The sequence below is a fragment of the Onychostoma macrolepis genome, chromosome 01 (genome assembly GCF_012432095.1).
Source record: "Onychostoma macrolepis isolate SWU-2019 chromosome 01, ASM1243209v1, whole genome shotgun sequence".
NCBI lineage: Eukaryota > Metazoa > Chordata > Actinopteri > Cypriniformes > Cyprinidae > Onychostoma > Onychostoma macrolepis.
The window spans coordinates 11,377,767-11,402,105 of record NC_081155.1 but is presented as its reverse complement, the minus strand read 5'-3'; the positions used below and the strand labels follow the sequence as shown (position 1 = coordinate 11,402,105).

The following is a 24,339-nucleotide window of genomic DNA, read 5'->3' as shown; positions in this document are numbered from 1 at the left end:
TCTATGTCAAGAGGAAGATGAGAGACACCAGACCCAACAATGCAGATGAGCTGAAGGCTGCTATCAAAGCAACCTGGGCTTCCATACCACCTCAGCAGTGCCACAAACTGATCACCTCCATGCCACGCCGAATTGAGGCAGTAATTAAAGCAAAAGGAGCCCCTACCAAGTATTGAGTACATATACAGTAAATGAACATACTTTCCAGAAGGCCAACAATTCACTAAAAATGTTTTTTTTATTGGTCTTATGAAGTATTCTAATTTGTTGAGATAGTGAATTGGTGGGTTTTTGTTAAATGTGAGCCAAAATCATCACAATTAAAATAACCAAAGACTTAAACTACTTCAGTCTGTGTGCATTGAATTTATTTAATACACAAGTTTCACAATTTGAGTTGAATTACTGAAATAAATGAACTTTTCCACGACATTCTAATTTATTGAGATGCACCTGAATTAATGCTGTATTTAAACCTTCAAAGATTTTAGATCTAAATCCTCTATAAGATTTAGAAGTACTTTTTTTGTTTGTCAACGTTTTTTAGCTATAAGTCAGCAAACAAACTTTAAATCTATATAAATATAAAACTATAGTTCATGTATCTTCATCGTTAAATTATTAGAACCTAAAAACATCTTCTTCGCTGAATAGATCACTGCTCACTTGACTATTTTTCTCAGCAGCCTGATTGAACAGATCAATAGTTGAACTTCCAGCATGTCGTTATGTGTCTGGAGGTCGTTTATTAGTTTGCTCGGTTTGCAAACACAATCGACACAAAGAAATGAGCTTGACTGGCAGAGGAAAACCAACTCCAGTCCTCTGAGAACAATCTCCACATCTGATTTCATTTAAAAGTAAAATTATGATCTCCTTTCGTGTTCTAATCGTTCGCAGAGCTGCTTACGCATGTGTTTGTTTGTTTGTTTGTTTATCTCTGAGCTCCGGCTGCCAGTCTGTTCCTGCACGGCAAACGGCCAAGTCATCAAACAAGCCTGTTACCATGACGACGGGCATCCGGAGATAACGTTGACGTACCGAGAGAAACACTGCGCATTAATACTCACGACTCCTTACAGGAAAGTCCTATGATAGCTGTGTGTGAGGAAAAGACCAAACCGTTTCATTAAGAAGTCATGAATATTTAAACACAATGTTTCCCTTGATGCAAGTTATGATGCAAACAATGACAATATTTGGAAAGATAATATAATAGCTGAAGCAACATCTGAGGTAACTGTACAGAGTAACCTGGAGTTTCTGAATGAGAAAGAGACTGATGCTAATTAAAGTTTGCAGTCTAAAATCTGAAGGATTAAAATGGAGCATAAAGCTTGCTCTTTTCTTTAGTTCCAATGCCGCTTATCTCTATTTTGTGTCGGATCGATTGATGTTTGTCATTCTTCTGTCTCTGCTCATGTTGTATTGATCAGGAGGCAGCAGTAGAGGAAGGTGTCTGTGCAGTATAAAGTGACCTTGACGACTCTCTCAGCTGTTATCAGTCAGAGTCAACCCAACAGACACTATCTGTCTCAGGAACCACATTTCCTTTTCGTTTCTCATCCACACACTTTCCAGATTCGTGTTTCTGGAACATCTCCAGATTCATTTGGTTTATGAATATGAATCTAGTGTCTGACTGAGTGGGTTGAAAGGGTGAGAGAGAAACTACAGAGGTGAATGTACAGGAGTGTGATGAACCTGACTTTAGTTTGGGGACATTAATGTCACCACAAGCAGGCAGGCAAAATCTGAATCTGAATATCTAAATCTATTATATATATATATATATATATATATATATATATATATATATATATATATAAAATTTATTTATTTATTTTTAATCTTTCTTATTTATGTTTGGGTTCACCTATAGTAATCGACTTCACTAAAAACAATAGAAGTCTACGGTACACTACCATTAAAATTTTGAGGTTGGTGGGATTTCTTTCTTTCTTTCTTTTTTATTTCAAGAAATAACCACTTTTATTCAGCAATGATGCATTAAATTGATCAAAAGTGACAGTTAAGACATTTATAAATGTCACAAAAATTTCTGTTGCAATTTAATGCTGTTCTTTTGAATTTCCTAATCATCAAAGAATCTTAAAAAATGTGTCAAAATATGTTTTCACTAAAATATGAAGCAGCACAACTATTTTAACATTGATAATAATCAGAAATGTTTCTTGAGCAGCAAATCAGCATATTAGACTGATTTCTGAAGGATCATGTGACACTGAAAATTCAGCTTTCATCACAGGAATAAATTACATTTTCTAATATATTCACATAGAAAACAGTTATTTTAAATTATAATAATATTTCACAATTTTACTGTTTTTACTGTATTTCTGATTAGATCATAATTTCTGATTAATCAGTATTTCTGATTAGCCTTGGTGAGCATTAAAGACTTACTTTAAAAACATTATAAAACTAGTGTACAGTATGTCCTCATTCAGATGAAGTTAGTGTGTGTGTGTGTGTGTGCGTGTGTGTGTGCGTGCGTTTTTGTGACAAATGAGGACGTAGATTTGTATAATGACAAGGGTATGACAGGTATTACAAGGAGAAGGTGACTTCAGGACATTACCCCATGTCCCCACTTTTCAAAACGCTTATAAAATCACACAGAATGGAGTGTATTGAAAATCTGAAATAGCAGAAAGTCTCCTGTAAGGGGTAGGGTTAGGTGTAGGGTTGGTGTAGGACAATAGCACATACAGTTTGTACAGTATTAAAAAAAAAACACATTACCCCTACTTTTCACAAAAACAAACGTGTGTGTGTGTGTTGTACCTGGCAGAAGCTTGTGTGTGAATCTCTGGCAGTGCGGTCGGTACACCTGAAAGCGCAGCTGAGTGTTTACGCTCAGAGACTGTGTGATCAGCTCCAGAGACGACAGACGCCCCGCGCTCAGAAAACTCAGCCCAGGGAAAAGTAGCAGCTGCGCGCGCACACACACACACACACACACAAACACACACACACACAGGTAAACAAGTCAACATCACCAAACCAAAACTCAGCTTTGCTGTAAATTTCTGTATAGAAGTACACTTATATTGTATTGACCTACAACATTACACTAAAAAGTATTTATGTAAATATGCATGTACATATATTTTTTTAAATAATTATTTATTTATTGCATTTCAATTTAATTAACCTCTAGAATTTGTCTGAATGAAATTATAAATAATTTTTAAATTTTATAATTTTAATAATAAATAAATACATATGTATATATTCATTTATTTATAATTATTGATTTATTGCATTTTAATTTGATCAACTAGTATTTGTATTTTGTGAAACTACAAATAAAGTTTCTTTTTTTTTTTAAATGTATGTATGATTATTAATTTATTGCATTATATACCAAACGATACAAACAGACTTTTTTTTTAAAACAATAAAAAACTACAGTATATAAATATGATGGAATTTCTAAGATTTTTCATGGTAAAAATACAAATAAAATATTTTTAAAAAATTACAATAACTTTATTTATATAAATGGAGTGATTGATTGATTGATTTTCTGGGGGGTGGGTGGGTGTGTGTGTGTGTGTGTGTGTACCTCGACGCTCCTGGCGGGTGTGTTGGGCACAAAGGAGTGTGTCGCTGTGGGTCTGCTCAGAGGACTGTAGGAATGAAACACAGTGGTGCCCACCGCATACACAGCAGCATCAGGAACACGCACTGCAGACAAACACAGACACTTATCTCCTGTTGTTATCAGGCGTCCAGACGCAGCTGAGAAGAGTGTGCATTCAGACTCTGTCCCATCAGCGCTCGTTATCACATGAAACACTTTTCTCCATATGAAAAGCTGAGCACACAAACACACAGCTGCAGCGTTACTGATTGAATCAACTGCTTTTTGAGCTGCGGTGATGTGTTTTGATCTTTCTATGCATCACCGTTCTGAGGTGTTCAATATGTCGCACTTTGAATAAAAAGCTGAAAATCCCATCAGGGAGAGAATAATAAGTGAAATAAGCTCAACTGGATGCAAAGGGAATAACTGCTTGCTGTGACATAATATCTCTGCCATTTCAATTCAAAAGCGCTTTTCATTTTTTTAGTGACCCTGTAATGTGGGAATGGAACATTTGAATTTCATCTCATCCAGTGAATTTGCTGCACTGTGTAAACCTTCGAAGCAGCAACGGCCTATGCAAGGTCATTTTCAGAGGAAATTCAAATGAAATATGATTTATTTCATTCTGTATCAATCTGAACTTTGCTCATGTGCTTTGAGTGACATGATTGGAGCAGTTCAACTACCTTGACCAATCAGACTTCAGCAGGAATAACTGGTTTCATAGTTTATTTTACTTGCTCAGTGATAATCAGACATGTAGGCTGCATCCCAAAGCACAATCTCATGTGTCATATTTCGCTTAAAAGGTGCATTAAGTAATTCTTTTCTTATCATTAGCCTGGTTTCCATCCAAAGTTGCGAATTTAACTTTTGCGCAAAACTGGAATATCGCATAAAACATTTACGAACAAACACTGTTTCCATCCAGCGAGTCAAACAGAACAAAATCGTCACTTCCTGATAAACTGGCACTATAAATCACCAAGAAAGGTAGGAGAATATAATAATTTTCATATATAATAAATTATTTGCGCCTCAGAGCAAGCAGACGAACACAATGAATGCGGTCATTGCTTTCGGAGGTGGATGCTGCTGTTTGGGAATACAGTCGTACAAGACATTTCTGGGAGGCAATTAGAGAAATACTTTGACGACAGACTTTGCATTTGAGAATTACAATAACAACATTTCAGATGTAATATAAATGAGTTTTTGACCTTGCAAAAAGTTATGGGCAATAAAAAAGAATGCATGTGCAGATGCACATAAAATCCACTGAAAACAGTGCACATGCAAGCATTTTTTTTTAATTTATTTAGGATGCACCAATTCAACTGATGCATACCATACAGTACATATGGTATGCAGACTGCAGCTGTAGAGTGCAGAGGTGTGTTGTTTACCTTGGCGTGTGAACTGGCAGACAAACGCTCGTTTGGCGGTGCAGGAGTGTGAGCTTGGCTGCCCGCTGTCGTCCAGTGACACACACACTTTTCCAGGCTGCAGCGTGGCCCGGTCCCTCGTGCCCTCTTCGCCCGTCCGGACCTCCGAACCGTCCACCCAGCGCAGGACACGGGGAGAGTACTGATCGCTCAAACCCAACCACACGCCGCGCTCCCTGCAGCACACACAAACACAGACAACAACATCACAAACCAGACTCCCGAGCTGCTTGCGGGCCTAAAACAAACAGCTCATTTAAAAAAGTGGAACAGAACACATTTCTTTTGTTTTTCCACAGATTCAGAATGACGTGAATAAATGATGACAGAATTATCACTCCCGGCCCAACTATTGCTTTCGCTCATCATTTATTCTCATTACCATCCAGGAGCAGCGACTGAGATTTTAAAGAGATGTCGCCTATGATTTTTCTTTCCCATGAGCTTCCCGTTGGAATCAAACGCACACAGGATGTTAATGCGAGGCGAATGCGCTCTCAATGTATTATGCACAGTGCGTTCGGAGCTTCAATAACCCTAATAAAGCAGCAGCCGAGGGGAATGTGCTCCTTAACGACGCGTTATTGAACCCGAAGGGACGCTGATCATTTTGAAGTTTCATTTGCCTTCAGACGAGACATGAAAACGGTGATGGAAAGCGGGACCAAATAGGCCCCAGTGCAAAAAAAAAATTAAAATCACAGAATAAAGACATGCGCACGACATGTGTACGGCTCTATGATCTTTTCCAAGAATTCCTGCAAAAATGTATTGAACAATTTGATTTATTATTTGAAATTAGTCATTTTGATATTTTTAGGCATTTTAAAGCAGGGTTATTATACTCAAGTAAAACTTTTAGTTTACTGAAATAAAGCTGAAATAAAATAAAAACATAAATATTAGATGAAAAACTTAAACTAAACAAAAATTAAAAATGTTGCTTTGGCAACTGACTGAAAAAAAATTAAGTTGAAGCACTAGAAGTAGCTGGAAATAAATAAAACTAAAATAAAAAATAAATTGACCTTACACAGAAAAAATAAATAAATAAAAGCTAATTCAAAATATTAATAAAAAACAAATAATACTAAAATAACACCAGACTGGATTCGTGAAAATATAAAGTTCCACACATGATTTCGTAATGTATTCTTAAGAATGTTCAGATTCTTGAATTCTTTAAAAAATCTCAAATATTTTCTTTAAAATATGTATAGTTTATTCTAACTTTAAGAAATTATTCTGAAGAGTTTGACTTAAAAGAATTTAAAAACATTTAATTTTTATTTTATCTTTTTTCTTAATTTATAAAATAAGAAGAAATTGGCAGTTAAGAGGAACTTCGGAAATATTATTAAGAATTAAGACGTTCAAATTTCTAAACTAATTTTCATATAATTTATGTTTGTATTATCTTACAAAGGGCAATAAATACCATGTAGATACTTCTGGTTTGACTGTCAAACATTTTTTCTGTTATCATAATTATTTAACTGCATGACATTCACAGATGAAGAGGGTGGGTCTGGTCATCACGGGTCCCAGAACGACTGTCCCACCCGGACCGGACCGCCAGTAGTAGCACCACAGCCTTTGACAGGCCTATTACACACACACACACGGTTCTAACGGGCTGAATCCAACATCTCACATCTGTGAACTACAAATGAAAGACAAAAAAAAATCAGGAGGGAAAGAGAGGGACAAAAACACGACTCTTTGCGCCAAAAAAGAAACAATAAAAAGTGGTCTGTTCACTTGTGCGTTCTTACATAAGATTGTGCGTGCGTGTGTGTGTGTGTGTGTGTGTGTGTGTTTGGGGTATGTGGTCCATCTGGAGCAGGTTAACAGATAGAAAACACACTTCCTCCAACACTCGTTCTGTCTCTCTATTTCTCACTCGCTCTGGTCAGTGGAAGCTCTGCCCTCAAATTAATGATGGGTGTGGAACAGAAGACAGGAAACACACACACACACACGCATAGATACACATAAACACATAGAACTGGTGTCTCCTCCCTCCTGGAGTGTAACGTATTTCTACAGCTGTGTTTCAGCAGATGTGTAACACCACAGTGTGTGTGGGTGTGTGTGTGTGTGTGTGTGTGTGTGTGTGTATGTGTGTGTGTGTGTGTGTGTGTGTGTGTTCACACCTGTAAGCATTCCATCGCTAAAGAAGAAAGTTGCACACACACGGTTGAGAGTTCGGACACTTATACTTATTTTTCTAGTTTTCACATTTTATAATCATTTTAAAGTTGTGAAAACACAGAATCAATGCATGGTAATGATGTAGAAAAAAAAGAAAAAGAAAACTTATATTTGAGCTCCTTCTTTGTCTAGATTCCAGCGATATGAAGTGCATCCTGGGATGCTTTTAAAACCTAGCGTAGAAGGAACATGCTTTTCCTTTTAGACTCCTCATTTAAATAAATAAATAAATATAAAATAAATATAAAAAATGAATAAATATTTTTATAACAAATAATTATTAAATAAACATAATGATGATCCAACTTTTAAATAAATGTATAAAGATAATTTTAAATCATACTTAATGATTAAAAAAATACATGAAAACATTTAAATAAATAAAAAATTAAATAAATAAATATTCTACAAAATCATAGAAAAACATAACATTTAACGATAATATTAAAATAAATACATAAGCATCTAGACATGTTTCTTTTGTGCGTGTGTTTTCTTTCTCTGTCCTTGTTCTATCCTTATGCTACAGGGCCACTGTCATTGTCAAGGAAACTGTTGTTCACTGTTTGTAATAAATCATTTAAAATGCATGAAAAAGTTTAAACAAATAAATAAAATGCTACAAAACTACTTCCAATATTCAAAGAATGAGCTTTACATCAAAAGATTTTTGAATATCATGACAAACAAATTCAGTCAAAACAAGTGAAGTATTGAAACTCTGACTGTAAGTGTAAGTTTATATCAAGATTACATATTTATTAACATAATATATCTGTAAACATCAGAATTGTAATTTTAAGACTCAAGTATGATGGAGAAGGAAGCAGCTCTGTCAGAGGTAATTAATCCAGAGACGTTTGACTATCAGCATAAGATCAGGTCCACGTCAGAGCTAATGCTGCCTTCAGGCCTCGCCGACACGATCGTTTTTACAAGATTAGCACACATGAACACCTCCACAATGTCATTACTACCAGTAGGAAATGATTCCCGGAGTCGGAAAAGTCAATTAAAGAATCAGGAGGAAGCAAATCGGTCATAATTAAGTTGTAATTGTGAATATCAACTGTGCAATTTAGGTCCTACACATTTTGCGCACTGCTGATGAATAATAACAATAATCACCGCCAGAAAGGACTTCCCATTTAGCCCAATCATGTCCACATGAGCTATTTTTCTAATATGACGTTTACGAGCCGGTCAATTTGAAATCATTTGCCATGATATAAAACTGGCTTACGGCAAAGCTGTAGCGCATTCGACATAGAGACGCTCAGACAATACAATCATCTCATAATTGATGAATTTTGCAACTGCTTATTACTGTGAAGCTGCTTTGAAACAATTCGTATTGAGTAAAGCGCTATATAAATAAATGTGATTTGACTTAAGAAACACAATATGCATTTAGACTTGGTGGTCAGAATTTTTGTCCAAGAAAAAGGAATAAATACCGATTATTTCACGACCACGAACTCTGAAAACAAACCAGGATTTAGAGTTTAAACGCTCAGCAGAGATGTAAAAACTTGATTTCTCAGCTCTGGGAGATGATGAGCACACACAGATTAAGGGCGAACATCAGTTCGATCTCTGAAGGCAAACATGTGGCTTCATTATAGAAAACAAAATGAGCTATTAACGGATCTCTTCGCTCCTGGTGCACAGGGACGAAGTGCTCAACGTACAACCGAACAACAAGAGAGAAAAAAGATGAAAACAGCAAACGAGATGAAGCAGACAAAGGCAGAAATGTTCATTATGTGCATGAATTACATTACATGCTGAAACAAAGGCCGTGCATTACAAGAAAATGGATTTCTTACTCAGTATTTTTGTCTTTTCTAGTAGAAACATCAAAACGTTTTAAATCAAGATACATTTGATACAGTCTCTGAAAAGTTTCTGAAAAAAGTTTCTGAAAAAAGTTTCTGAAAATTAAAAGATTAAGTGTGTTTATGCTTGGGGGAAAACAAAGAAAGAAAGTTTGCTGGAAATTTACTCTTCCTCAGGTCATCCAAGATGTAGATGAGTTTGTTTCTTCATCAAAACCGATTTGCAGAAATGTAGCATTACATCACTTGCTCAGCAATGGATCCTCTGCAGTGAATGGGTGCCGTCAGAATGTGAGTCCAAACAACTGATAAAAGACATTTTTCATTTCAAACCGTTGCTTCTGGCTAAAATATAAGCCCATAATATTGCTTTCTCCACTGAAAAAGTGGTCTCTTCTCAAGCAGGAGAGAAATATGCACAGATCAAGCACCGTTTACAAGAAAAAACAGCCCAAAACATATCTAAACATATATGTGGGTGGATTTCGATGTGGGAGGACAACAGGAGATGGACTTTTTCACTGGAGGAAGTGTTATTACGGACTATAGACTATTTTGGCCAGAAGTAATGGTTTGAAATTCAAAAATAATAGATTTGTTTCTTACAAACACGCAAATTTTCACTTGAAAAGACATTAATTGATGGACTGGAGTGGTGTGGATAATTGTGATGTTTTTATCAGCTGTTTGGACTCTCATTCTGACGGCACCCATTCACTGCAGAGGATCCATTGGTGAGCAAGTGATGAAATGCTACATTTCTGCAAATCGGTTTCCATGAAAAACTATACTTTTAAAAGAAGAAAAAAATAGGGGTTAGAAAAATAAATTTAATTCAAAGAGAAAATAAGATTTTTTTTTTTTCTTACTTTGTTGGCAGGTATTTTTCTTGTTTTAGGTAAAAACTTGTTTCCCCCAAAAAGCAAGATTTAATACCTTATATCATTTTGCTTTTCAAGTGAACTTTTTTTGCTGTATGTCTGTAATGGTTTCACACGTCCAATATTCTAATGAGACACATTTTTTGGTCTCCTTGTGAGCTTTCATCAAGTCTGCGTCTGCACTTTGGCTGTGAACGTTCTGCCCTTTCTGTCTGTTCCTGTGAGGAACTCACACATTTTCAGCCCTTTTGCTGCAGGTCATGAACTGGGCAGCACTGAGACTTACTTTAAAAGGCATTTCCCATGGTGCCCTGCTGCTGTTTCAGAGTCAAATTCTAGAGGACTCGATGAGAATGTAGACAAAGTGAGTGGGGTTCAAAAGTGGCACAGGTCTCAATGGAAAATGTTGCACTGGCAGCGGAAGTAACTTAACTCAGCATCTTTATGAGACGACTGATGTGACCTTCAGATATTATTTAAGGGTGAAATGTGTCATTTCGGCTGCAGATGGAATTTGAACACACGAGTAAATCACATGAAAGCCATCAACACATCCAAAGAATCCTCCAATACAAAGTCACAAGATAATAGATTTTGGATTTTGGAATTCCAAAATTAGAATTTTGGAATTTAGAATAAATGCCTACAGATGTTTCGGAACAACAGCTGAAAAGCATTTCTAGCAGTTCTAGAGTTTCCGACTCACTGTGTGATTCGAGGGGCCAGAAGGTCCCGGACGGTTTGGGAATGCACCACGGCGAGCTCCCCCCCACGGGCTGAACAATTCCGCCGAGCGTCTGACCAGCTGACTTCTTCCGACACCAACAGGAAACAGCGGGATGAGTCAGCGTGATGGATCGCATCTGGCAAACACAGCGGCTCCGCTAAAGGGCCAGAAAGTTTGACTTCAGAAATATCATTTAGAACAATTGTCCAATTCTAAACAGCAATAATATAATATAATATAATGAACATGGTTTTGAAAGTATTTAATAAATATGTTTTTGGAAGAAGCACATAAAATTTCAACAAAGCTGCATTTATTGGATTAAAAATACAGTAATATTGTGAAATTTTACATTTCAATCTAAAAATGTTTTCCAATAATTAATTTGAATATATTTATAATATAATAGAAATCATTTTAATTGGCTGAGTTTAACTGGATGATTGGGAAATTTCACATATAAATGATTAATTCATAATTAATATTAACGTTAACAAACAAGGGCAAATATTATATGCTAAACATGCTGAAGGAAATATAAAAACATGAGCATAAAATGCATATCATCATACCACTGAGATTTCAGTGCAACAACAAAAACGCCAATAACTCACTGTACAAAACACTGTTTATTTATTATTAACTTTTATGGGTAAGTAATTTTATAGGTCATTAACCTACACTAAATGTCATCTGGGTCATATTAAGAATTAGTTTCATTCATGGTTTTTGATGATCTCGTACAACTTTTTCATGCTGACATCTAATTTCATGAGCTTCTACCAAATGACAGACGAATGTAATCGGATGTCAACAACAAAATGTTTTAAAAGCTGATAAGCGTGTTTATTGTCTATGGTAAGTTGCATTAGGCATTGTTTTTCCTGCCGTAAGTAAATCAGTAAAGATTTCCTCTGCTCAGCCCTGCTTCTGCAACCCGTTTTCTTCCCGTCGCTTCTCTTGGGATCAGCACCGTGCGCTCTTATCTGTTCACTCAAAGCAAACAATGATGGACATATCTCTGCAGGGCTGATAAACAAACGAGAGAATCTTCACATGCCATCGCACGACAGGGACAGCCATGCTTTGTGTAAGAGATGGGACGTTTGAAAGATCAGGAAAAGCAGGATATTTTAAGAGAGAGTCATTTCAGAGCGTGTTATATCTGAGCCGTCCTGACATAACCGTGCCTGTGAAGACTGTGCCTGTTTGTATGCGATTGTACGTACAGTAGTGAGCTGCCTATCCAGACAGCATTTTAAGGCACATTCCTGACAAAAATTCAGGTGTTTCAAATCATTATGCTACAGCTGAGACATAATATGTGACATGAGTATAGTGAAAATTGCAGAAAAATGTTTTGTATGAATTGTATTTCATTCAGTGCTAATAAACTGCAGATTAAAGTAGATTAATCTAATTAAAATTTATTTTACTCAATATAATATCCGATGACAACAGTATCATAAATTGTGTTTATTTAGCTGAAATCACAGGGAAAAAAATTGTTTCAGCTAAAACATACTAACAAAATCAATGGCCTTTTTAGACCAATTATGTTTGGATACTTTTGAATAAACAACCAATTTCTAATGCTTTATTAATATAATATAATATATTTGTGGCAATAGCCAAAAAATACATTGGGTCAAAATTATAGAGTCTTCTTTTATACCAAAAATCATTAGAATATTAAGTAAAGATCATGTTCCATGAAGATATTTTGTAAATTTCCTATCATAAAAATATATAAAAACTTAATTTTTGATTAGTAATATGCATTGCTAATTGGACAACTTTAAATGCGATTTTCTCAATATTTTAATTTTTTGCACCCCCAGATTTTCAAATAGTTGTAACTCGGCCAAATATTGCCATAACCTAACAAACCACACATCAATGGAAAGCTTATTTATTCAGCTTTGATCTATAAATGATTGACCCTTATGACTAGTTTTGTGGTCCAGGGTCACATATAATATTTAGGGTCAGTAAATGTTTCTGAAAGAAGTTTCTTCTTCTCATCAAGGCTGCATTTACAAAAATACAGTAAAAACAGTTATATTGTGAAATATTATTACAATTTAAAATAACTGTTATCTATGTAAATATAATTAAAAATGTAATTTATTGTTGTGATCAAAGCTAAATTTTCAGCATCATTACTCCAGTCTTCAGTGTCACTTCAGAAATCATTCTAATATGTTTGTATATATTTGGTCTTAGAACAGAGTGTATGTTTTTGTCTTGTACCTCTTGCTATCTCTCTCCCATCCTTCCTGATCCTCCAGTCCACGGTTACACCCACTCCGCCCCAGTTGACCAGAGAAACCACCTCCTCCAGGCTCTGATTGGCTACTATGAGTTCGGGGCAGTGGAGCTCGAATCGAGGGGGCAGTTCCACGCTCACGTTCCCCTGCGCCACGATCTCCTGGTGACCCGCTGAGAGACTCACTTGAGCCTGGTACCATCCCGGGACACCGTACTTATGCCTCGCTGTGGTGTTGGGTGTAGAGGTGTTGATCCGGGGTGAAAGGTCACCAAAGTCCCATGAGAAAGAGGCAGGGAAGACGGACGAGGCCACAGACAGGACAGCCTCTGAATGAACGGACACACGACGAGAAGGAAGAGAGGCGGAGAAATTCACCTGTGGACGGAGAGCATGTTCAAACTACTATGACACACTAGACTTCAACATTTTTTAGTAAAAACAATAATACAGTGAAATATTATTACAGTTTAAAATAACTGCTTTCTATGTGAATATATTGTAAAATATAATTTATTCCTGTGATGCAAAGCTGAATTTTCACCTTTCACATGATCCTTCAGAAATCACTCTAACATTTCTTCAATGAATAGAAAGTTCAAAAGAATAGCATTTATTTGAAATAGAAGACTTTTGTACCATTATAAATGTTTTTACTATTACTTTTAATTGAATGTGTCCTTGCTGAATAAAAGTAACTTCTTTAATTATAAATAAATATTACTGAATATAAACTTTTGACTGATTCTTGTCTTATTGAGTCAATTCTTTTTAATGAATCAGTCAAAAGAATCATTAGCTCACTAGAGCAGTCATGCTATTTGTTGTTTTGTGCAACCTTTGAGAACATCAAAACACAAATATGCTTTCTTTGTATTATTATTTAGGTTCCAGGAAGTTTTATAAATTGAGTAAGTTCTAAATTAGAACCAGTTCTCACATTCTAAAGCACAATGCATTATGGGTAATATTACACCCAGAAAGTATGCATGGTTATACTTTTAAAAAAGTCCACCAGGAATAGTACACAATCCAGTATTTTAGTGCAATATTTATAGTGTACCATGATCAGAAATGCATTAATTATAATCAGAAAAACTATATAAAGCAAATGGTATATGAATTTGGATTCAGCCCATATGTGAGCTCATCTAAACCAATATTACTATAAGGCCCTATTTTAATGATTTAGGAGCATGGTCTGAAGCGCATGGCGTGGGTGCACATAGGGTGTGTCCGAATCCACTTTTGCTAGTCTAATGACGGGAAAAACGGTCAGCGCACCCGAGGCATGGTCTAAAAGGGTTGTACCTATTCTCTTAATGAGCCATGGGTATGTTTTGGGCATAATGTGCAATGAATAAACCAATCAGAGTCTCATCTGCCTTTCCCTTTAAAAGTCAGTTGCGCTTGCACCATGGCGGATTTTGCAAGAGCAGAGAAAGACTGAATACTTCTCCAGAGAAACATGCAAGAGGTTAAAGTGTACACAATAATGCTCTTTTACATCGTAATCCTTTCATTTTTAATATTTGGCATGTTTGTGTGCTGCTGCGTGTCCCTGCGTGTGTAATAAGAAGAGTGTAGGCATGGTTATAAAAAAAAATACTGCACCGTTGACTTTAGATAGGGTGACCATACAGGCCATTTTTACGGGACGCGTCCTTGCCAGGATTTCTATATTGCCTAAAATATCCAGGTTTTGGCTGTTTGCACTGTGCAGGTAGATCGTTGTGTGACATTCATGAGAGCTATAGAGAGTCGAATTGCTCTCGCGCCTACCTTGGTGTCTTTTTTGATTGGTGTGCAGTGACGCTTCAAGTCAAACGAGCGCATATTTGCATCACTTTGATAGTTCTCTGTAGATCTCACCTTCTCACGCACAGCGCCACGATTGCTCGATTATGTACAATACTTGCATGTTATTGGTCAAACTACTTTGGATGTTTTAGGCAATATTAAAATCCTGGCCAGGACGTGTCCCGTATGAATGGCACATAAGGCCACCCTAACTTTAGACCAGGTTTCAGTTGGTCAATGGTGCAATCGTTTTCAGTTGCCTCAAAATAGCAATGTGCCAACAATGCACCTGAACACACCTGGTTTTCAGACCAGCACGCCCATGGGAGAGCAGATGGGCGCAAGTGCATTTGCTATTTAACCAACATCGCGCTGGACGTGAAAATGATAACAGTGTTGGGCTGAAACAAGGAAAAAACACTTGCGTCGTGCCTGGCGTCACATTGCGCCGGGTGTATGAGGGCCCCTTATGTCAGTAACCACATGACTAATCAACTCTAAATCAAGGTAACAATCTGAATGTCTTCACACGGACCTGAAACACGTCCTGCGCCACAGTCCAGCGGCACTCCTTCATGACCAGCGGGTCCGAGCACGCGGCCGAACACTGGGACTCGCTGATGTGGTTGGGCTCGGAGTTGGTGCTGCACAGACACTCTCTCTGCTGACCCAGACCGCCGTAGCGCTGGTTCTCGTGGAAGCATTTGGAGTTGCATTCCTCACGCGAGAACGGACCAGGAGTGGAGGAGGAGAAGATGACCAGCTCTACACCTGCTGCATGCTCCTCGTCCTGCAGACAGCCCGCGTACGTCAGGCCTGAGAGATGACAGAGCGAGACGACAACAGCCAATTCAAAGCTCTGAAATAAATGTCCCAGTTTCTAGAAAGTTTCCATTTGGTGTGAGCTAACAAACAAATAAAGGTCAACAGGTAAAGAGTATTGACACATTTAATGATTCAATTCGATTTCATGATTCACTAGCTTGTGATTTGATTTGATATCGATTCGTTTGGATTAGTGCTGGGCAATGATTAATCGTGATTAATCGCATCCAAAATAGTAGTTTTTGTTTATATAATATATGTGTGCGTACTGTGTATATATGTATATATGTATATATAAAGACACACACATACAGTATATATTTTGAAAATATTTACATGTATGTATTTATATTGTATATAAATAAATTTAATATATAAACAAAACATTTTTCTTAAATATATACATGTATGTGTGTGTGTTTATATATACATAATAAATATACACAGTACGCACACATACAGTATCTCACAGAAGTGAGTACACCCCTCACATTTTTGTAAATATTTTATTATATCTTTTCATGTGACAACACTGAAGAAATTACACTTTGCTACAATGTAAAGTAGTGAGTGTACAGCTTGTATAATAGTGTAAATTTGCCATCCCCTCAAAATAACTCAACACACAGCCATTAATGTCTAAACCGCTGGCCACAAAAGTGAGTACACCCCTAAGTGAAAATGTCCAAATTGGGCCCAAAGTGTCAATATTTTGTGTGGCCACCATTATTTTCCAGCACTGCCTTAACCCTCTTGGGCACGGAGTTCACCAGAGCTTCACAGGTTGCCACTGGAGTCCTCTTCCACTCCTCCATGACGACATCACGGAGCTGGTGTATGTTAGAGACCTTGCGCTCCTCCACCTTCCGTTTGAGGATGCCCCACAGATGCTCAATAGGGTTTAGGTCTGGAGACATGCTTGGCCAGTCCATCACCTTTACCCTCAGCTTCTTTAACAAGTGTTTGGGGTCGTTATCATGTTGGAATACTGCCCTGCGGCCCAGTCTCCGAAGGGAGGGGATCATGCTCTGCTTCAGTATGTCACAGTACATGTTGGCATTCATGGTTCCCTCAATGAACTGTAGCTCCCCAGTGCCGGCAGCACTCATGCAGCCCCAGACCATGACACTCCCACCACCACGCTTGACTGTAGGCAAGAGACACTTGTCTTTGTACTCCTCACCTGGTTGCCGCCACACTGCTTGACACCATCTGAACCAAATAAGTTTATCTTGGTCTCATCAGACTACAGGACATGGTTCCAGTAATCCATGTCCTTAGTCTGCTTGTCTTCAGCAAACTGTTTGCGGGCTTCTGTTGTGCATCATCTTTAGAAGAGGCTTCCTTCTGGGAAGACAGCCATGCAGACCAATTTGATGCAGTGTGCAGCGTATGGTCTGAGCACTGACAGGCTGACCCCCCACCCCTTCAACCTCTGCAGCAATGCTGGCAGCACTCATACGTCTATTTCTCAAACACAACCTCTGGATGTGACGCTGAGCACGTGCACTCAACTTCTTTGGTCGACCATGGCGAGGCCTGTTCTGATTGGAACCTGTCCTGTTAAACCACTGTACGGTCTTGGCCACCGTGCTGCAGCTCAGTTTCAGGGTCTTGGCAATCTTCTTATAGCCTACACCATCTTTATGTAGAGAAACAATTATTTTTTTCAGATCCTCAGAGAGTTCTTTGCCATGAGGTGCCATGTTGAACTTCCAGTGACCAGTATGAGAGAGTTAGAGCGATAACACCAAATTTCACCCATTCACACCTGAGACCTTGCAACACTAATGAGTCACATGACACCGGGGAGAGAAAATGGCTAATTGGGCCCAATTTGGACATTTTCACTTAGGGGTGTACTCACTTTTGTAGCCAGCGGTTTAGACATTAATGGCTGTGTGTTGAGTTATTTTGAGGGGACAGCAAATTTACACTGTTATACAAGCTGTACACTCACTACTTTACATTGTAGCAAAGTGTCATTTCTTCAGTGTTGTCACATGAAAAGATATAATAAAATATTTACAAAAATGTGAGGGGTGAACTCACTTCTGTGAGATACTGTATATTATGTGAACAAAAACTTTTATTTTGGATGCGATTAACCGCGATTAATCGTTGCCCCGCGCTAGTTTAGATATATTAAAGGTTAAAATGAACAACTGATTTGTATACAAACATTTAAATTGTACTTAAGGGAGTTTTCTTTAATGAAAGAATTGTTTCCATTCTAATTGTTCTAATTTTTTTGTTTTGTTTTTGGAAATATAAACATTTAAACAGTGGCTGTCATAAAAACTTGTTTTCAGGACGGATTTATTAAAATATACATTAAAAATTGCAGAACATTAAAAATATAATGAATATGTAATATAGTGCATATATTTATCAAAATGCTCTTTCTAGAGTTTTTTTTTTTAGCTAGTTGTCAAGTTTATAGCCACAGAATGCTTTCCTGAGGTAAAACATTACGTGACATTGTTTACAAGCTGTATTACTGACATCTTTCTGCGGTTGAAACATCGATTGAGTGATTCCATGAGACATGATACATTTCAGTAGTTGTACTGTTTTTTTTAACATACCTTCTGATGTTTATTCATGTTTATTTCATGCTGTAACTAGTATCAAAGAAGAGATGATCGGTTCACTTTTGCTCCACACTGCCGCTTCAACTAAAGGCAGTTAAAGTGATCTATCACACCACATTAAAGAGTGCCAAAACGCTATTTATGGGCAAACTTTGAAAGCCTAGAGTTTGTTTCATATCAAAAGTAGAAAAGTACGAAGCTTATTGCCATTTATCCACCTTATTTTTAATGTAAGTGAGGGCGCATGGCCATTTGTAAGGCTTCCGGTTTCATTTGCTTCCAATATTCTTCAGATATCAGTTAATCAAAATGAGAATCAATTAAGAAACTGTTATTGTCAACTCATTAATTAGTTTGGACTGTACTGTGTACAGTATGCATAAAATATCTCAATGACCTACATCATTTTCAAAAATGTGTTCTATAGAGCACACCGTGCTGTGTACTGTATCCTACAATGCAACTTAATTTGACCCCCTATTTTTAAATAAAATTTCATTATACTGCCACTTTTAAATAAATTAAATTAAAATTGCATGCTGATTTAAATTTTTTGCAGTGCATTTTTTGTTGTATACAGTATCACATACTATTTTAAAAATAGCAGGCAGTATATAGCATTATTAATTAATACACTAATTCAACAAACATTTCAAACTGCAGCATGCTGCACACTGTCACATGATTTTATTAAGTGCGTGTTTAATTGGGCAAATGACAACCCATTTTTGTGCATTTATTCTCTTTTTTTTTAAATGTTATGTGCATTTTTTTAACATGCAAAATTGTATAATTTTTTATGCTTAATTTTTTAATTACTTGAAACTGTTATATTAATATAAATTAGATACCAATATTGTTTTTATTAATATCTTGAGTTAGTTTTTAGTTTTATATTTTGACATTTTCATTAGTTTTTTTAATGTGTCTTTTTTATTTAGTACATCAAGTTAAGTTTTAGTGAACTATAATACCCCTGACTTGAAATTGAGCGCATTGCATAATGGGATACAATTTCACGCAGTTCGCTCTGCTGTATACTGTACACTGTATACTGTAAAACGCTCATTTTGGGCACAGTACGCATACTGCATACTACAGAAACAGCACAAGAAACTGGCCTAAATACTTCATATAGTTAATACTTAAACACAGAGATGTGTCCCTGTCACTCACCGCACGTGTGCACACTGACGTTGAGCAGCGGCTGGTTTTTCACCTCGGGCGGCTGGTCACAGAGCATAGAGTTGGGCCGCTTCACTCGAACGCCCTGATCCTGCAGCCAGCTCACCAAGCGCACCAGCTTACAGTCGCAGACGAACGGGTTAAAGCTCAGATCTCTGCCAAAAGACACAGGGAATATTTCATGTACCAGCAAAGGCTGAAAACATTATACGGCCTTTATTCAAACAGCAATGTGTGATAAGGATAGTAAATTTAAAGAGGACGTGGAAACCCGGGGTGTAGCTTAAGGCTTGTTTTGTTTGACACGTACACAAATGATGGTACAGCAGCGGCGGAGCAATCTGTCACCGCAGATGCACTGTTTTATCAGTCCAGGAAACACAACACACACTCTAATCTATAATTATTGTGGAACTGAAAGACGTTCACTGGGGAATTTTAATCAGCGTATGAAAGCAGCACTTGAAAAGTCACAGAGGGAACACTGTACTAGAAAATGAAGCTTTGGAAAATTAAAAAGCACCAATAGAATTAGGATAAGACCATTTAATCATTTGATATGTGAATATTAAATCACAAAGGGAAAAGAATCTTAATGTTTCTTTTAACTATAATCATTTCAATTTGGCAAAACGTTACTGTGATAAAATGCAATAAAATAGACTGTTTAGGACCATTAGGATTTCCTGACATTATTTTCATGATAATTAAGCACATTTTCTCTTCAGATTCTCATTACTGTAATGCAAATCATCTGGACACACTTTGAAATTAAATTCAGTTCAAAAAGTATACCCGTAATTGTACTTTGTAATATAAATAATATAGGTCACACTTTATATTAGGTGGCCTTAACTACTATGTACTTACATCAAAAAATAAGTACAATGTACTTATTGTGGTTTATTGTATTGCAAAACACTATTGCTGCTATTGAGGTGGGATACGGGTAAGGTTAGGGACACGTTTGGTGGTATGGGTAGGTTTAAGGGTGGGTTTAGGTGTAAGGGATGGGTCAACAGTGTAATTATAAATGTAATAACAGAAATTAATTACAGATGTAATTACATATAGGTATTTTTAAAAATATAAGTACAATGTAAAAACATGTATGTACACAATAAGTGCATTGTACCAAATGATTAATTTAAATGTAAGTACATAGTAGTTAAGGCCACCTAATATAAAGTGGGACCATAATATATTATGATATCTTTTATTGGAGTAAACTCTATTTAACCAGTTAACTTTTGTATTTAATTTGCTTTAGTTTGAACTGAAAGACTTGAGTGCATCTGTTTGATTTGCATTTAATTTAAAATAAAATAAAACATAAAATAAGTCTACTGCAATTAAAGATGCCATGATATATTATTTAGTATTATTAAATTGACTGATTTCCTCATAACTAAAATAAAAATATTTGCTTTAATAAAGGATGCAATGATATATTCATTAATATTATTCCATTTATCCAAATACTCATAAAAATAAAATAAAATAAATGATTCAGACTGCTACAACTGTACAAACACAAACCTGTACAAATGTACGTAAACATAATGGTAATATTTGTATTTATGTTTATTTTATGCAAAATTAATTTAAAAAGCATTGTGTCCACACATATTTTCAATACCTTTATAGTATGAGAGTTTGGAGACAAACATAATGCTGAAAATAATGTCAATAAATCTGAATGGTCCTAAAAAGAAGCTTCATCATCATTGCAGAAAATATAATTGTGATTAATTTGACCAAGTTATTTCTTTGTGAGATTCACCCATTTATATGACCACTTTTAAAGCATTAACAAACATAAACAAATAACTGTGTCTTTGAGGTTGTTTATTTGTGTGTGTGTGTGTGTGTGTGTTTTTATAAAATTTCAGATCAGTGGACAAACACAATTCAGACAGGAATGAATCCCTCACACACACACACACACACACACACACACACACACAATGAGCTAGTACAGCGTCTGGAAGCTGGATTCTGGGTGTGTCTGTTACTGGATCTGACGACATGATGCCAGAACAGATCTTCTGCTTTCTTCTGCTGAGAAACCCATTACAGACCCGTCACCCTAAACTAAACCAGCGCATCAGTATTAGGATCTAGACTGGTTTTCAGGTTTAAGCTCAGGTCATTCAGCTTTTTTTTTTAGTTTTGAAAGTTTTGACAACACAACATTCGAAACATGTGTGTGTTTATACTCACATCGTAGTTAAATTAAATAAATTATCACACGTTCGTTCCTCGATGGTGGTGATCTGGTTGTTGCTCAAATCTCTGCAAGACAAAAGTGAAACATATATTATTGCTCAACCTCAGTAGTTTTTCCTTCTTTCTAAGTCCCTTCTTTCTTTTCCTCTCAGTATAATCGTTCCCTTGTTCAGCCGTTGGAGCAGCATATGGAAAAGTTCTGGAGTGATTTTGGTGTACCAGACATTATGTGTGTGTGTGTGTTGAAATGGAGCAGGAAATGGTGCAGTCAAAGCCTGAAGCAATGACGTTTAATTGGTTGTAATGGGCTTGTGATTGAATGAACAATGTGTGTGTGTGTGTGTGTGTTAGAAACGCTGTAGTCGAGGTGAATGTGTGTTACTGTTCACACAACAAAGATAAACGTCCGGATACATGACTTGTTTCACTTTCTGTTTATTTTGCTTTTGTTTGAGCTGAAAGAGTGGAGTGTGTCCGGTTGATTCGCGTTCAGTTTCTTCAGCGTTTGACTCTGCGGTTCGGGAGAGACTCCAGAAAGATCCGCCTACACATTCTCACCATATGAGCTCAAAAACCGTCTGGGAACTAGACCATAATGCCGCCCACATGCACACTTACAGCACAGCTAACGGCCCACAGTCGAAGATCCCGTGAGGAAGAGTGACCAGACGATTGCTCTGAAGATACCTGAGGAGAAGAGCAAACAGGAGGCTGTTTGAACTGAAAAACCTGTGTGCGTCTGCTTTATTTATGTTCAGTTCCCCATTAAAAAAAAATTAAAATAAAAAATAATTATATATTATATTAGTGCTGTCAAAGATTAATCACGATTAATCGCATTCAAAATAAAAGTTTTTGTTTACATAATATATGTATGTGTGCTGCGTTTATTTTATTATGTATATATAAATACACACACATTCAGTATTTTGAACATATTTACATGTATATACATTTATGTATTTATGTTATTATATTTTATTATACATAAATATATTTAATATATAAACATAACATATTTTTCTTAAATATATACATGCATGTGTTTGTATTTATATATGCATAATAAATATACACAGTAGACACTCATATATTATGTAAACAAAAACTTTTATTTTGAATGCGATTAATCGCGATTAATCGCTTGACAGCACTAATATATATATAAGAATATATAAGAACTCATAAGAAAATAATAATACCAACAAATACAACAACAATAATGATAATAATAATAATTTCACCTTTTTTTTAGCATTTTAATTGTTTATTTTATTATAACTATGTAAATATTTTCCAGTCATGAGAATAAAAATGTCTAGTGCACTGAAAGATGTCACAATATATTTTTTGATATTGTTTAATTTATTCAGTTATTCAGTTAATACTTTATTAATAATAATACATAAATAATAAAAACTATTTTTGTTTTAGCATTTAATTAAGATTATTTTAATATAATCAAATTTAGACATTAAATTAACTTAATTTAAATATTTTCCAGGCATTAAACTAATTAAAATCAAATAATCTACTACACTAAAAGATGGCATGATACATTATTTAAATAGCAAATCATAATTGTAATTATGGTAGTATTTAACAGCATTACAGTAATGAAAATCTGGAGAGAAAATGGGCCGAAAATAATTTCAAGGTTCGAAAAGGAGGCTTTATTTTTATTGTGGAAAATATAATGAATCTATACCTGATAGCTGAGGGGAAAAAAGTGAACAGGAAGTTGCAGATTAGAAAACGAGTAGGCTTTTTGCTTTAGCACAAAAAAACACACTCACGTTTACACCAGACCACCTATTATACAAGCACCAGACCACCCATTACAGACATACATGAATGACTGCGTCTCCAGCACATACACAAACACACACACACACACACACACACACGCTCACGCACGAGAGACGTGGCACTTACAGCTCCTTGAGGGCGGTGAGGTGATCAAAGAGGCTCGAATCCACTGAGGGAATGTGGTTTCTGGACAGATCTCTGCAACAGAAGCCAGAGAGAGACGCTTAGAGATTCACACACACTCAGACTCGAGATACCCGCTGCAGAAAGATGTTCATAAGGGAAGACTGAGAAGAAGTTAGCCGTTTCAAACCCGTATGACTGACTTTCTTCTGTGGAACACAAAAGCAGGTGTTTAGCCGAATGTTCATGCTGCTCTTTTCCATATAGTAAAAGTGAATGGAGACCGAAGCTCCACAGAAAGTATTATACAAGTAGTTTGTGACTTGTGTACAACATTACAAGCACCATTCAATGGATTTATGCAAGGAACAGACTGAAATTTGAAATCTTCCCCTCTGCCGTAGCTCTCAAATCCCTAATTTGAGTACATTGGTGTAGAAAGAAAGAAATTTCCAATTTTTTTGGACAACATGAATAAATGATAACAGCAATTGCATTTTTGGGTAAACCAAGAACTGAAAATGGACATTACTTACCGTCCTTTTTTCATTTGCAATATTATTTATACTATTTCCAGCTTAAGAGCCAGAAAGCAATTTTCTAATCTGAAGAACCACAAAAATAAAATAAAATAAAGAAATAAAGAACATTTGTAATCTAAAAGAACCATATATTGCAAACGTTTTTTGCCTTTTATACTCATCAAAGTTGTGTTTATTCAATCAAAAAATACAACAAAATCAGTAATATTCTGAAATAATATTACAATTTAAAATAACTGTTT

The 24,339-nt window shown here is 36.2% G+C and overlaps 1 protein-coding gene across 2 annotated transcripts in view; it reads right to left on the bottom strand.

Annotated features, from left to right (window-relative positions):
- Positions 1 to 24,339, bottom strand: part of pkd1a (polycystic kidney disease 1a) — a 112,796-nt gene that overhangs the window by 62,693 nt on the left and 25,764 nt on the right. The window contains exons 2-11 of one of the 2 annotated variants that reach the window (XM_058776508.1): positions 23,559 to 23,630; positions 22,242 to 22,310; positions 21,618 to 21,689; positions 19,386 to 19,549; positions 15,326 to 15,606; positions 12,975 to 13,368; positions 10,701 to 10,878; positions 5,023 to 5,237; positions 3,593 to 3,714; positions 2,809 to 2,956 (exon numbers count right to left, since the gene is read on the bottom strand). In XM_058776508.1, coding sequence (XP_058632491.1) covers positions 2,809 to 2,956; positions 3,593 to 3,714; positions 5,023 to 5,237; positions 10,701 to 10,878; positions 12,975 to 13,368; positions 15,326 to 15,606; positions 19,386 to 19,549; positions 21,618 to 21,689; positions 22,242 to 22,310; positions 23,559 to 23,630 — 1,715 coding nt within the window. Of the gene's footprint in view, positions 1 to 2,808; positions 2,957 to 3,592; positions 3,715 to 5,022; positions 5,238 to 10,700; positions 10,879 to 12,974; positions 13,369 to 15,325; positions 15,607 to 19,385; positions 19,550 to 21,617; positions 21,690 to 22,241; positions 22,311 to 23,558; positions 23,631 to 24,339 lie in introns of those variants that run through there. The other variant, XM_058776513.1, reaches the window with a different exon arrangement.